Source organism: Brassica napus, chromosome C8, assembly GCF_020379485.1.
Source record: "Brassica napus cultivar Da-Ae chromosome C8, Da-Ae, whole genome shotgun sequence".
In the NCBI taxonomy this organism is placed as follows: domain Eukaryota; kingdom Viridiplantae; phylum Streptophyta; class Magnoliopsida; order Brassicales; family Brassicaceae; genus Brassica; species Brassica napus.
The window spans coordinates 41,477,899-41,493,565 of NC_063451.1; the positions used below are offsets into that span (position 1 = coordinate 41,477,899).

Consider the following 15,667-nt stretch of genomic DNA (forward strand, 5'->3'; position numbering starts at 1 on the left):
TTGATTCGCATTTGTCTCTTCGAGTGAACATTGTTTCCTTATAGAAACATTTTTAGTTTCATACAATGGGACATCTCAACTATAACACTGGGATATTATTTAAATGTCCAACTATAATATTTAAATTTAAAGAAGAAGATGATGCCTGCAAGATGTTAAGTAGGTTTACATGTACCTAATGATTATAAAACTTTTTTTTTTGTTTGGGTTTGAAAGAGGATGAAGAAGAATTTTTCCTTGGCTTTAAGTAAGCTGTGTACCGTGGAAGCACCGTACTCTAATGGTTAAGGTTTAAAGGTTTCTATATCCAGGTTAGATGTTCGGATCCCAGATTATGCAATTTATTGCAGAATACAGGAAATTCAGGTTTCAAGTCCCGGGGAGAACGATTTATTACTGCAGACTACGGAAGAAAGATTTACAAGGGATCTTCAACATAGTGCAAGTAAATCCAGTCAGGCGTGGATCTTCATAGGACAGTTCAGGTGATGCAGTTAGGCGTAGATCTTCATAAGACAGGTAGTATTGTCGGTTGTCAAATCGTCTATGTAATTTTTTTCATAATTGTAATGTCATAATAAATAGCGTTAAAAAAAAAAAACAAGTTGCGTACATATATATTACCGACAATTTTCTACATGTTAATTGCAATACAATAATCCAGTGATAAATGGAAATGTATGTAATGATCACGCAAGATATCGTATGTAACAATGATTTGTTAACAAATTAGTCTCATCTCGTGACAAAAAAAAAAACAAATTAGTCTCATCAAATATGCAAACTACAGAGTTTTTTTTAAACATAATTCCCTAAATCAAGCCAAGAAATTGTACCAGCTTGTTTTAAATATATCCTATTTCTGGTCAAATATCTAACATCCGATATAAAATCGAAGATTTAATTATTTGTGTGTTTTCAGTTCTCATCTCCCAACACGAACAACAATAAGTAGACCAAAAAAATACGGTTCAGAGTTTCACAGGAAAATAATGTTCCTTGTATCTACTCATCCGTCATAAATCATGAATCATGGGGTACACTTGATCCAAAAATCTCCACTTTATTGCATCAATAAACAAATTACTCGTAGTATAAAGTTTTAAACGCATCCCTTGATATATGAATGTAATTAAGTTATATTGGCACTGAATCAATAATGAGCAGAGAGTTTGATTGTGTGCTAAAAGATCTCTTTAGCTAAAAGTTACTTGTTCCATTTGCATTAGAGCATCGTTAATACACAAACAAATTTACTTGTTTCATTTGCATTAGAAAATCCTTAATACACAAACACACCACCGCAAAATTAATTTCGGTTCAATAGACCAGACCGGGTTTTCCAGATGGATAGTTAGTCAAAGGGCGGCGACGGTTTTGGTATTTGAAGTGACACATTAACCGCCGAACAGTATCAACTATTTTAGACAAACAGAGTTAAGCACGTAACGTAACGAAGATCTAATTTTTCAATAGACTAATGAATCTTTCAGTATTTGTTTTGTTTTCGAATCTGTTTAGTTTAGAAAGGTCTGTGACACTTGTACGGATATGGGTGTGATTGGTAGTGGCGGTAGGTGCTTTACACATCCTCATTTATTTCTACATCACTAAATTCACAGCAATAAAGATTTAATAAAAATTTCAAAATCACTTTTGAAATAACCTACGGCTGTACAAATTCTTTGTAGAACCAAAAATTCAGAGCAATTTTTTGGAGCTTTCTATAAAATTCTAAAGTGATAAAATCTAAAGACACAACAATTAGATTTTTTTCTAGGGCAAATTTTTTAAAACCAAAGTCATTACCAATCGACCCGTACCGATATATATCTATAACTTATAAGAAATGCATATATATATATATATATATATATAAAACGATTGATGTTTGATTTGGATTTTGGTTCGCGTTTGGTTTGGAATTTTCTAGTATTAGTTCAGGTGCAGATTCAGAATTTAGACATAAACTTTTTTAATCTTTGAATGAAAATTGAAGTTTATACTTATAAGGTAAGTTCGTATAATACAAGATACTATTAGAAAACCATTTTAAGTAAGTTGATATATAATTTGATGTCAAAATTAATGATATCTTACTGCTTTAAGAATTGGATACTTGTAATTAAATTCAAAGTATTTGTATAGTAAATACAAAATATTTAATTCCCATTAAAAACGTCAATTTCAATCACACGTTACGATTTTATTTGATACTAATATTAATTTCTGATTAGGCGGTAGAGAAAATACAAAATGGCTATGATTAGCGGATACAACTAAGGAAGAAGTAGAAAACACAATAAAAATCTGTTTGTTGGCGAAAGAGAAATTGAAGGAAGAAGTCATTAGGCAAAATCTCTTCCTCTCTCTCTTATCTCTGCTTCATCTTCCTATAATACTAAAATAGAGAGAAGAGAAAGAGGAGAGGGCGTTTAAAGAGAGCAGACGGTGGCGCACCGTAGCACCGCTCCTCCTAACTTACGCCTTTCTTCCTCTTCATTTTTTTCCTCCGGTTTAGGTTTTATTCCTCTCCTCCTCTCTCAGGTCGCTTCGATCCCACGGCAAAGCTCTTGATTCTTCCCAGGAAAAAAAATTAAAATAAAAAAGAAAAATTGTTGCTTTCGATATTGGATCTGTTTCTACCATCAGATGCATTATTGAAAAACTCTGGCGGACATCAAAGGAACCCTAGCTTTCCTTCGGTCGTACCTCGCCTCCATCGCCGCCGATCGGTGGTTCGATTTCAAATCCAAGAAGAAGAAACGCAGAGGCGCGATTCGCCGTCTCAGGATGCTCTGGATCATGCGATTCTCCGGTTTATTCTCCGCTCTATTGGCCATCATCGTCCTCTCCCCTTCTCTCCAGTCCTTTCCCCCAGCTGAAGCCATCAGATCCTCTCACCTCGACGCTTACCTCCGATTCCCGTCCTCCGACGCGCCGCCGCGTAGATTCTCCTTCAGGAGAGCCCCTCTCTTCCGCAATGCCGCCGATTGCGCCGCCGCAGACGCCGATTCCGGCGTCTGCAGCCCTTCGCTGGTCCACGTCGCGATCACACTCGATTTCGAGTACCTCCGCGGCTCGATCGCCGCGGTTCACTCGATCCTCCAGCACTCGTCGTGCCCCGAGAGCGTCTTCTTCCATTTCCTCGTCTCCGAGACGGACCTGGAGTCCTTGGTTCGCTCGAGCTTCCCCGAATTGAAATTCAAGGTTTACTACTTCGATCCGGAGATCGTGCGGCCCATGATCTCGACCTCCGTGAGGCAGGCCCTCGAGCAGCCGCTGAATTACGCTAGAAACTATTTGGCTGACATGCTGGAGCCCTGCGTGAGGCGCGTGATCTACCTCGATTCCGATCTGATCGTCGTCGACGACATCGCCAAGCTATGGAAGACGAATCTGGGGTCGAAAACGATCGGAGCTCCGGAGTACTGCCACGCGAACTTCACCAAGTATTTCACGCCGGCGTTCTGGTCCGACGAGAGATTCTCCGGCGCGTTCAGAGGGAGGAGCCCGTGCTACTTCAACACGGGGGTGATGGTGATGGATCTCGAGAGGTGGAGGAGCGTGGGGTACACGGAGGTCATCGAGAAGTGGATGGAGGTTCAGAAGAGCGATCGGATTTACGAGCTGGGGTCTTTGCCGCCGTTCTTGCTGGTTTTCGCCGGAGAGGTTGCGCCGATTGAGCATCGGTGGAATCAGCACGGTTTAGGAGGAGATAACGTGAGAGGGAGCTGCAGAGATCTACATCCCGGTCCGGTTAGCTTGTTGCATTGGTCTGGTAGTGGTAAACCGTGGTTCCGGTTAGACTCGAGAAAGCCTTGTCCACTTGATACTCTTTGGGCACCTTATGATTTGTATGGACACTCACGCTGATCCTCTGTTACACATGCGGGTTGTTGGTTTGTACTCTCAGCTGGTAAATTCTCTCACCCCCTCACAGCAACAACAACAACAACAAAAGTGAAAAAACATTTTTTTTACTCTCATTAATTTTTCTTTCTTTCTTCAAATTCTCTTTGAATTTTCCATGGAATGTGTTCTCTTCTTGTGTATTCTATTCGATTGTTCGTTTCTGTGCATGAAATAAAAAATCAACAAAAAACATAGGATACATTCAGATTTGTTGAGAATCTTTACTTGTACAGATTGTTTTACCATATGTTTTTTTTTTTTTTTTACAAATCTGTTACTCATAAGGATGATCTCATCGTTTATCGTCTAATCCAAATTAACGGTTAATTCCAATATCCACCGACAAGCTTAGTTATCTTGTTCGAGTTATTGTTTTTATTTTCCTCTTCTATGATCGAAACATGGCAAAGTCAAAAGAGGGAAGAAGGACACGACACCTGAGAAGAGTACATTCAGGTTGAACGATGGTGTCGGTCTCTTTTGCTTACTTCACCTTTTTATCGTTTTGTTTCTTTAATGCTCGACTCTTTTTGAGTGGGATGATTGTTAGTAGTATAAGTTATTTGAAATTAATAAACCTTACATTATTAACTTTTGTCGTCCTCTGGTTGGTTCTTAACCAAAAAGCAAAGCAGTTTACTTTTTGTCTGGACATTTGTTATGTTTGTGGGGATTATTGATTGATCAATTGATTAGATGTTCTGTGTTGTCTTTTTTTCCGAACCATATGTAGATGTCTATTAGTGATTGGCTACTCACGTCCAAAAGCTATCTCATGAGTGAAGAATTGTCCATACATATATAGGATTTAACATGCCCCTTGAAATACCACAGTAATATGGACTATTTTTATATGGTTACGTAAGTAAAAAACTGTTTATATGAAAAATCATATGTTGGGATAAACCTGGCTCTGATACCATATTAGTGATAGACATAACTCACGTCCAAAAACTAGCCCATGAGTGAAGAATTACTCATACACGTATATATTGTCTAAATATTACATGTGAGACTTAATAATGTCTTTTAGATAACTTTTGCTTCGAATGGTGACTGCGGTTTGAGCGGTGCGGGACAAGCGGTTCAACAGCGGTACGATTTTAACAGTTATAAAAACGTATAGATATATGGTATATGTAGAGATTTTTGTTACTGTTAACTGCGGTGCGGGGCGGAGCGGTTGATTTCGATATTGCAAAGTGGCAAGTTCCTGAATATTTCAGAGGTAACAACGAATTTTTATATAATCGTCTCGTTTATTTGCGTATGTGATACGTAAACTTGGTTTGTTTTTCTTATAACGTAACATAAGACTTTGATGACTTCAATCATACACTGGTTATTTTTGTTTGAGTTCTTGTCAATGGGTCCTATACAAGTGTTCTCCCACGTGGCCAAGTTGCTGTAGCCTTCTCCTGGAATCAGCTGGTTCCATGTGCTCCGTGTCACTCTCCGCGCTGTCTCTCGTTTGTAACAACATGCTATTACTTTTGTTTTGTTTGACTACCTCCACTCCTCACAATATCTTATTTAAACCTAAAAATAAAGTTATCTATCTTCATATTCCGAAAGAGAGAATTCCAGATTAACACTGCAGCCTCCATGCTTGTCTGTATCCAGTAATTACTAGTCAAGTCTTCTAGTAACCCGCAATGTTTAGTAATCCAAAATGGCTTACTGCCTGCTACATGGCTACACATAGTTGGTGGGTTTATTTAGAGAACTAGCATAAGACAAGTGTTTGCGTATGAAAAATTTATATGAAAATTATTTAAAAAATATCGTATAGACAAATAAATTTATATTTTTGATCGAAATAATATTTTTGGCCCTTAAACAATTTTTTAAAATCTTTTTTTTGTTAATTACATAATTTGTTTACGGATGAGCTGCTCTTATTTTTAAAAATATTATAAGCAAAAAATCACTTATCTCAAAAGAATCTAACGTTTAGGCCGAAGAATCTCATGTCTACTATTTGGTTACAATGAAACTATGTCAGCTCGGTTTTATGTCATGTTTTAGCAATTTAAAAAAAAATTATGATTATGAGAAGTTTACATTCACGTGCCAATCCTATCTATCTTCAATATTTTTTTCTCATTTTTGTGTCTTTTTTTTTCATTTTGGTTATTGTTCGATATAAATATTGATTTTTGAGTTTATTCTCATTTCGTTATTTTGTTTTGGCCTGAGATTTAGACAATATTTAAGATTTAAAATTATTAAAGAGATACATACTTAGGTTAAGATCTGCGTCTTGTGAAGAATAAATATTTTATATTTATTTCTTATTTTATGTTTTTCTGTATATTATGAAGTAAAATAATAATAATTATATATTAAATAACTAATAAATCAGTTACTATTATGTAATAAATTGGCATGTGTATATAAATCAAATGATCGCTCTTGTTTATTCGCAATTATTTTAGGGTAAATAAACCAAAATAATCAATCTTATCTATCGTATGTGATATATAATTAAATTTAAATAATATATACATAGATATATATTATACCGTTAATATATATGAATATTTAATAAATGAGGTTTCTACTCATATGATTTATCATGATTATTTGCTTAACAAAATTTTACACCAACAATATTTTTTAATGTGGAATGTTTAGTAGCTTCAATAATTTATAATCATTAAGAAAAACAATGAAGATTTCAAAATTAAAATATTAACTTTTCAATATATGTTCAACGCAGATATTAAAATAGAAGTATGTATTTTCATATGATGTATAGTTTAATTTAAACGATATATATATATATTATATTAACATAAACACCTATTAAAATAAAATTATTTATTCATATGATTTTATAATCGTTGTATCTTATTATAGAAAATAATTTAAACATTGATTACAAAAGTTTATGTGAGACTTTAAACAATTTTAATAATTTATACTCGTTCTGAAAAATTCAAAATACAACATATTCAAAAAAATCTAAATTTTATTATATGACTAATGTAATTTTTTAATTTATTTTAATAATAAATAATTAAACAAAATGATAAAAAGTATACAAATTGTTAGCAAATTTTTATTATTTAAAATCATTAATTGTCATATATATCTTAATCGCATTAGGTAATTTCATAGGTTTTATTTAAGAAAATAATATATTATAATTTCAATTTGATAAATGAATGGTCCATAATGGACATCCTCCTATATATTAATTGAGAAATCACTTTAGTGATTTATGCTGACGTCGCTCATAGAAGAGCTCTCCAATTAATTGTTATAATTTGATTTGTTGATAGTTTTTCATTTTTCATTTATTTAATTAAAATTTTTAAAAGGAAACTATTCATAAAATTACCTAATCTAATATATGTTTCCAAACATACAATTAAGCATCTTAAATATATATGAATTAACATAATTTGTTTATAGAAATAATTAAATATCTAGATTACATTATATGTTTTGATAAGATACATATAAATACATATGATACTATAGAAAAAATTATAAAAACGGTTTTTTTATGTTTATATTAGCAGTGAATAAAATAAATCATAGATTTTAGAAAACAAATTAATCTAAAATTAATAATATTAATTAAATTCACTCATTCACTATATATATTGTATAAAAATGTGTCAAATGAATGCAAAACAGTCAAATATATAATTCTAAAAAAAAATCAATCATTTTCCAATGACAATATGATATCATATATGCGTTATCACTTTTAGAAATAATTTAAATATTTTTATATCTAAAACATAAAATTTTTATGGTAAGTTATTTAAACGCATATTAATCAAGAAAAAGTTTATTTAATTCATTTATTAGTATAAACAGATGAATTAACATTATTATATGGTAAATCATTTAAATTATATTATTTGGTAATTCATTTAATTTATTATATTTTAAGTCATTTAATTATATTAATCAAAGTATTTTTCACATGATTTTTCTAGAGTTGATACTCTATTAATATAATTCATATAGCTTGGATTATAATAAAATTAGCATGCTTATTTTTATAAAAAAAAACAGACATAAATAAAAGAACACGAGGAAAGAATAATAAAATATGTTCGTTCTGTTTTTGGTATTTTTATATTCTTATGTATTTAATTTTTATTTATTTTTCGAGACACATGTACTTTTTGTGTTAATATAAATTTGAACTAATTAGTTTTATGTGTTTTTAAAATGTTAAGATAAATTTAGTAAGGAAGTTCAATAAAAATGACCATCTCTACAATTGTTAAAGTCAAATATGGAAAATATAATGTAAATTGTAAGTAAGAAAAAAATATTTAAAAATTAATGAGATGTACTTTTTACGGTATAATAAACTTTTTTAAAAGTACGATAATAAAATTTTAACAAAATTTATACAAATAAAAACATTTTATTTCATATAATATTGGATCTGACATTAATATTAAGTATATATCCAAAAATAACGACATTTGGTTATTTAAAATTGAAATATTATTTTTTTCTTATCAGTTAATCAGATTTAATTAATATAGGTATGTTTTAATTTAATTTAAAATAAATTAAACAATAATTTTAAAAGATATGTAAACTATGATTAGTTTTAATTATAAACATTTGGTTGAATGAGTTAGTGTTTGATAAAATAGTGTGATGATCAGAGATAATTTAAGGAAGAATTTGTTTGCTTAACCTATTTAAGTTTTATGTTAAACACTAAATTAAAAAAATGAGTGAGAAAGTGTGATTTGGAACAAATTATGAGAAAAATTGCTTAAACTACTATTTTCCTAATACATGTTTTTATGTTTATCTTATCCAAATTTATCCTTAGTTTTAAAGATATAAATCCTACTATATATTAGTTGAGAAGCTATTTAATTGAGTTTTGATTATGTGTCTTTAATAGGTTAAGTTTTAAAAAATAGTTATAATTTGATTGGCTGTTAACATTTATTAGTTATTATTTTAATCAGATCTAAAAGTAAAAGATAACTCTAGAACTAATTAATACAAATCACCAAATAACACAAATTATATTACAAATAATGATTTATGGTAACTAATTGTAGAATTAGAGAAATAATATATATGTTTTATCAATTTCTTTATTTTTATCAATTAGTTATATATAATTAAATAAAATACTTTATCATTTTTATAGAAATAAATTTAATGGTTGTATATTATTATATAAAATAACTATATTTGTGGGTAAGGAATTATTATAACTTTTATGTTTTTAAAACCCACACAAAACCGTTTACAAAAGATCTTTCATGATAAAAGTCTCCGATCATTGTATAGGTCATATTGGAGTTGCACAAAAAACACACCTTTTTTTCTCTTGAGAGCTAGAGTATTTTCCGGTTTTTATGTGTTAAACTAAAATATAAAGTAATTTTTTGCAACCAATTATCTGAATTAATTATCTCACATATCTTCTAAAAAAAAATACTGAATTTTTTTATTATCCAAATATTTGACATTATATATTTCTTTATATAATATAACTACCCGTAAAATTGCGGACAAACACCTAGTATTATATAATATAGTATTTATTAGCAATTTAGTTTTGGACTAACAAAATTTTCAATTGATTCTCAAGCCGCCACGTAAGCAAAATTAACATTCCAATTACGTGACAATTCAGTAGAATATTTTTAATTAGTACAAATTACAAGTTATAACTTTTTTAATATTTCTCTGTTAATACATAGAGGACGTGATTATGAAAGGTAGTGTTTGTTGATTGTTTAGTTAATGATGAGAGTTCTTTTATTATCTTTGCCGTTAGTAATTTGCTAAAACAAAACAAGGAGGCTTAATCGTGAAAAATATGCTAATTAAATCCCAAGAAACTCCTCGTACCATCGGGCCTACGTATTTATTCGTAATCACAACAAGTTAACAGTATTCAAGCATGACTAAAAAAATAGGTTAGCTCAATAAGTCAATATATCTTAGAAATTTCATTCTCGAAAGATAACAAATAACAAAAGAGCATGCACGAATGAAAAGCTCTGTTAAACTTTAAAGCTTCAGCATTTGATAGCTGGCTGAATAAAAGAAGTTGGTGACAAAAACGAAAGCACGCATGGAAAACTAAAATGATTTAGCATAATTATATCATCAGTTTACAGAAAATAAAACATTGAACAAACTCATCACTTGAAGGTTGGCCTCTGAGTTTTTACGGCTTATCACTTCTTATTTTTTTGTCACAGAAATTTCATTAACGTAGAAAAAGAAAGAGGCCCAAAAACGATGGCCCAACCCAAGAAAATGCATGTAAAACCTGCTTAGCTATAATGTAGGCAATCAAGTTTTCAAATCGAGAGATGTGAGAAAACACTATTGTTGCAAAGCCAGAGGAGATCGAACGGATGTCAGAGACGATGCCGATGATTTCTTTGGACTGACTGTTGTCGGAAATAGCTCTGATGAGCGTTGAATTGACCCGGGAGACTATGTGAATCTCTGATTGGTCGGTGGGCTAGATAGTGGAGCGGTTGATGCTATCGCTGATTCCATTAGTGTATTTGAAGCTAGAACCGGCCATGGAGACTTGATTTCCTTAACCTGAGATAAGAACCCGAACTGACTTGATGGGCAACCCGTTTTTGAGTTCAGTCATTGACTCCATCTTTCAACATTACCGTGTTGGAGCCAGAGAGTTACGGAAACCAAACAAAAACACATTTCATCAAGCTGTATCAAGCTAAGCATGAGAGCATAAATTCCAGGAGGTCCATGTGTGGCTGAGTTGAGCTTGGAATGGTTGGTTTGCTGTGGATGAGGAGACAGGGTAGAGCAGTGACAGCGAGCTGAGACCACGTACGCCGGAATCCCAGGTTCAATATTCTCGGACCTTTTGAATAACCGCATAGATGATACTGGAGTTGCAGGGATTGAACAGAAAAAACACCTTTGAGTTAGATTTATAGAGGCTGAGCAAAGTTCAGATTCTGTTGGAGGTGATGAAAATATCTTGGCTATATTCAAAGGAGGGGTGGGAGCTGAGGCCAAACTGAGAACAAGGGCTCCGACATTACCGTATCGAGACCCGTAGCTCTCATTGGACCCTAAACTGAACCGCAGTCCCATTATTAAAATTTGAAAGTTCTTGGCCAAAAGCACCAGTGAATAGACGATCTGTGACGTTGGAGGAGAGGGATCTCGGGAACTCTAAACGCAAGCTCGAGGTGGGTGAGAAGCGGTGGAGCAGCAATGGAGGGGCTTCGCAAGTAGATGGTGGAGCTTCCGGATTGTGAAGGAGGGACTCGATCTGGTGGCTCCGGAGGTGGACGGGGTTGAGGTCTATGAGACAGGAGGTTCGCAAGGAGAAAATCATGGTTTAAGCTTCGAGCGTTGAGTCATCGGTGTTGGGAGAGAAGGTGGGGAAATGACCATCGGAGCAAACTCAGGAAGGAAGAGGAGAGGAAAACTTACACTTCAGAAGAAGGAGCAGTCACCGGAGAAGATGTCGGAGGGGGAGCTCATCCTGTAGTTGCGGTCGTCTTGGTCTTCGTGCCGGAGAGAAAAGGGTCTCTAGGGCGAACTCGTTCTCCTGAGTTTGATTAGTAACTACGGCTTATGACTATCGTCTCTTTTTTAGTGGTGTTGTGGTTGAGCTTTTTCTTTGGTATTTTGGTATTGTTTAGATTTTTGTTTTTGTTTTCGGCTACTAGTTTTCTTTGTACGACCTGTCAAATTGGTAGAAAATTTATGTTTACACCTTAAGAAAAAGAAAATAGTGTATAATGAAATTCTAAAGTGAAAATTAAAAGTACATAGGAAACTGTATGAGTACGATCAGTTTTTGCCATTTAAATTAAATCAACTATATCTACGTAAGTGATTATAGATCACTCACAACTAAAACTATATAGTTCCACCAAAATAACAGAAATACTACCACGCCAAATGCAAATCGAACGAAGGTATCCGATGAGCGATTGTGTGGTTCAAAAAAACCTCAATAAGAACATGAAAAAAAAATCAGGGGGAAGAGAGAAGAGCTACGATAAAGAGACGAATTCATATATCACCTCCCTTTGACGAGTCAATAACGATTAGTCTTATCGAAATCGCTAAGTCCGCCTTCTGGCAAATAGTCTCCCCAGTCCATGTAGGGTGAATTTTTATTAGCTATGAGATCGGGATTTTCCAGGGCTGCTGACACGTATGGAAACTCTTGTTTGGTTATCACGGAAGGTAACTGAAGAGAAGAATGGGAGTACTGCTGATGTTGAAATTGTTGTTGCTGATGAAACGAGTCAGTATAAGGTAGATTAGCAAAAGAGTTGGTCATGAAATGGGCATTGTCCATTGTGAAGTAATTGGTTGAAGGATACTGCATGGGGCCGTTTCTCGCGTCTTGATCGTTCGCAAAATACGGTACTCTAGTATGGAGACCGAAGATGGAGTTTGGTAGCGGTTTAGAAGCCGTAAGAGCGGTGTTTGGTCCAGCATTACGCCACTCAGAATCTTCTCGAGTTTCCTGGATCATGGATGACTTTTTCCCTGAATTTAGACGGTACTTCTGCCATCACAATGTATGTAAATTCTTAGCTCTAAATATTGGGGTTTTGTCTCATAAGAAACAAAACCCTAGAATAACATAAAATTGATATAGATAATAATTACCTGAAGATGACTGGCAACATTGTTTCTAGTGAGTCCTTCCGCATCCTTTTCTTCTTGCATACATTTGAGAATCTGCTTTGGAACGGCCTCTGCATTTAACATAGTCAAAACGAAAAATAAGATAATAAATGAATAACATGCAAAAAAAACTGAATATTCACAAGAGATTCGTGTGAATGATTACGTTCAACACCGCCCATTTTCTCGACCGCTTTTTCAAACAGTTGGTGAAGTTCAGGTGTCCAAGTCATCCGCGGTTTCTTGTTCTTGTCTTCTTTTTGATAGGAACTGGTTTGTTCTCCGCAATTGGAGTTGGTCTGATAGAGATCAATATCATCTTGATCTAAACCGACAGTTTCTTCTGGATTTGATTCAACTGAATATATAGATACTCTCTTGCGGTAAACATGTTGCCATAGAACTGCAATGATTTCTTTGCTTACTGGCTTCACGAGAAAGTTACATGAGCCTCGTTTTGTCGATTCCATCACAGTTTTCTTCTTGTGTTCATGAGACATTACTTGAAAATAATTTGACATTAGCTTTGAATAAGATATTATGTATGTTTTATATAGAAAAGATTAATATATCATGAAATTTTACATACTTACTACGGGCAAATCCATCTCTTTACCAATGGTTTTGAGAGCTTCCAGTCCATTAATCTCGGGCACGTGAAAATCCCAAATCACTAAATCGATCTCATGCTTGCTCATCATCAAGAAAGCAATAGCTTCAGCTCCGTTTTTAAAATCCCTTACTAACAACAAATTAATTAAAACCTAATCATAAACCCTAATTAATTTAAAACTAATTGATAAAAAAATTAAAAACATTAAAAGAAACCCTAATTAAATGTGATTTGATACCTTGGTAAGAGAACTGTGTCATGAGGTTCTTCATGAGGCATAAGGATTCAGGATCTGAGTCTACCAAAACAATCCTAATACTCGTTATCGAAAAATCTTCGTCCTCATCGTCAATGGGAAATTCGACTTCAGCATCACCAGGTTCCTCTTCTCGCAACAAGTCGCGAGAATTCTCTTTGAGTATGTTTGATGAAACTGACATTAACAAAATTATATGAGCTCTTTTGAGCCCCAAGTAAGGAGGGGGAGATAACGATTGAATTAAAGAAGGTTAAGATAGAGTTTTATGAGCGTGGGAAAAAGTGGGTAATATATATGGATCACGCGGTAAAAGTTGACTATTGGTAAGTAAATATATTCTTATTAATTGTTAGCTTATATACTTCCATCTTATACTGTATGTAGTTATCTATATGGTTTTATATATAATAATTGGAAATTTTCCTTTTAATTGGGAGATAAGATAAGGAAAGTATTGTTGGGGATGAAAAAGTTGATAATTTTAGGTACTACTACTTTCTACTTCAAATAGTTTTTTTTTGCTAAGTAAAAGCTAATTTAATTCTACTTTTTTTTTTTTTTTGTCAACCTTTTCATTTATGGGATTTAAAGCCATAAAGATTACAAGCAAAATGTCTATTACAAAATTCTACTTCTAATAGTTATAAACTTGTAATGTTTTTCAGAAGTTAATTTTGTTTCGTGTTTTTCGTTTTAGCCGTTTAGAGCATGATTATCGGGTGAGGGTTTCTAAATTTTATTTTTTTTTTGGTTTTATCTGATTTTAAAAAAATAAAAATTAAAACGGAACCAATCGTGGGCCGCCACGTATCGTGGGGCCCGCAAAACAGTGTAACAAACTGGCCAAGAGCGATCCGGAACTGAGAACTTTGGGGACCGTTTTTTCAAAAAAACGTAGGGCCCACACCCTTATTTGATGCAGAAACCCATTTTGGGTTCCGCGATAAAAGTACTCTTAGGGCACCATTATTGGGAGTCCCTTAAGGCATCCCTTAGAGGAGGAGGGTGGGAACCGAGGAAGAAAGAGAAGGGAAAACCCTCTAATTAAGGGATGTCCATTACTCTCCAACGACCAGAAAAAAAAAAACAAAACAAAACAAAACAAGGGACTATCTTTCTCTCTCTTCGTCTCACCAATAATGTTTCCTTTAGAGCATCTGCATCAGTGAATTCCATGAGGAGTTCACACAGTTTTCGAAAAAAAAAAAAAATTAAAATAAACAAAAGCAATGAACCTATCTCTGGCGAGTTCACTGCACTGAGCCTGGATCATCACTGAACCTGGATCATCACAGAGTAGATGAATACTTCTCACCATTGGCTTCTGAAGTCGTACCACCAATTCTCGAAGATATCAAACTGTACTTTTGGGTGAGAAGTATTCGTTTTTTGGGAATCAATGGTGAGAAGTATTCATCTACTCTATTAAAAATATTAAAACTAGAGTCCAAAAAGAAAATAACCCTGAATTTTTCTCATATACGTATGCCACTGAATTTATATTTATACTATGTCGTTTAGCATAAAAGAAGACAATCTCGATCCGTATAGCCCAATAGTTGGCTGGTTTGGAACTTGAATTATAATGTTTTGGACTTATTAATCATAATGGCACACATCATAATCAGAACTTATATTTATTCAAAGTCAAACTGAATAGCCTCTATCCAATTGTCTTATAACGAACCTAAACCATTACAAACTAAACGTCAAAATCAAACTGAATAGCCTCTATCCAATTGTCTTCATGATTAATTGACACAATATATTTGAATATATGATTTATAGTGTTAATTTTAATATTTGTATATTTCTATTCTCTATATTCAATACTATTAGAATTTGAATTTTATATAAATTAAAAACTATAATTTTATATTTTCATTGATATATGACATTGTGTCTTTTTTTAAAGAACAAAAATGTGATTCCGAAATAGAATCGTAAGCTTCTAATGTGTTTTATAAGCGAAATTCTGTAAACTTCCACAAGGTTCTGATTCCGATTCTGGTTCTGAAGCGGGAAGAGAACGTCCGATGAAACTTCTGTGCAACATAACATGTGATATAAAACAAATATGTAATTGTTAAATGTATTTTATATCTTTATTATTTAATTTCTATAAACAATTTATTCTATGAAAAATATACATCGGATCACAAGCTAGTTATTCATTAATTCCATAAAGTACATGCATGCTCAACTGATTAGTTTTGCGCGTCCAC

General features: G+C 33.2%; 2 protein-coding genes across 2 annotated transcripts; one reads left to right on the top strand and one right to left on the bottom strand.

Annotated features, from left to right (window-relative positions):
* The first annotated feature begins 2,153 nt into the window (after positions 1–2,153).
* LOC106415611 (probable galacturonosyltransferase-like 7) lies at positions 2,154–4,177 on the top strand. The gene has a single exon (XM_013856365.3). It carries the CDS (start codon positions 2,794–2,796, stop codon positions 3,874–3,876), a length of 1,083 nt encoding a protein of 360 aa, XP_013711819.2. The 5' UTR covers positions 2,154–2,793; the 3' UTR covers positions 3,877–4,177.
* Positions 4,178–8,550: 4,373 nt separating this feature from the next.
* Positions 8,551–14,126, bottom strand: LOC106414516 (putative two-component response regulator ARR20). Its single transcript, XM_013855158.3, has 5 exons — positions 13,422–14,126; positions 13,160–13,312; positions 12,737–13,072; positions 12,553–12,641; positions 8,551–12,448 (listed from the first exon to the last, which is right to left on the bottom strand). Exons 1-5 carry the CDS (start codon positions 13,621–13,623, stop codon positions 11,969–11,971), a joined length of 1,260 nt encoding a protein of 419 aa, XP_013710612.2. The 5' UTR covers positions 13,624–14,126; the 3' UTR covers positions 8,551–11,968.
* Positions 14,127–15,667: the final 1,541 nt, after the last annotated feature.

Coding starts and splice junctions, on each gene's coding strand:
- LOC106415611 (XM_013856365.3), top strand. CDS start 2,794: ATGCTCTGGATCATGCGATTCTCCGGTTTATTCTCCGCTCTATTGGCC.
- LOC106414516 (XM_013855158.3), bottom strand. CDS start 13,623: ATGTCAGTTTCATCAAACATACTCAAAGAGAATTCTCGCGACTTGTTG. Junction 12,642..12,736: donor GAAAATGGGCGGTGTTGAAC/GTAATCATTCAC, acceptor TGTTAAATGCAG/AGGCCGTTCCAAAGCAGATT. Junction 12,449..12,552: donor ATGTTGCCAGTCATCTTCAG/GTAATTATTATC, acceptor TTGTGATGGCAG/AAGTACCGTCTAAATTCAGG.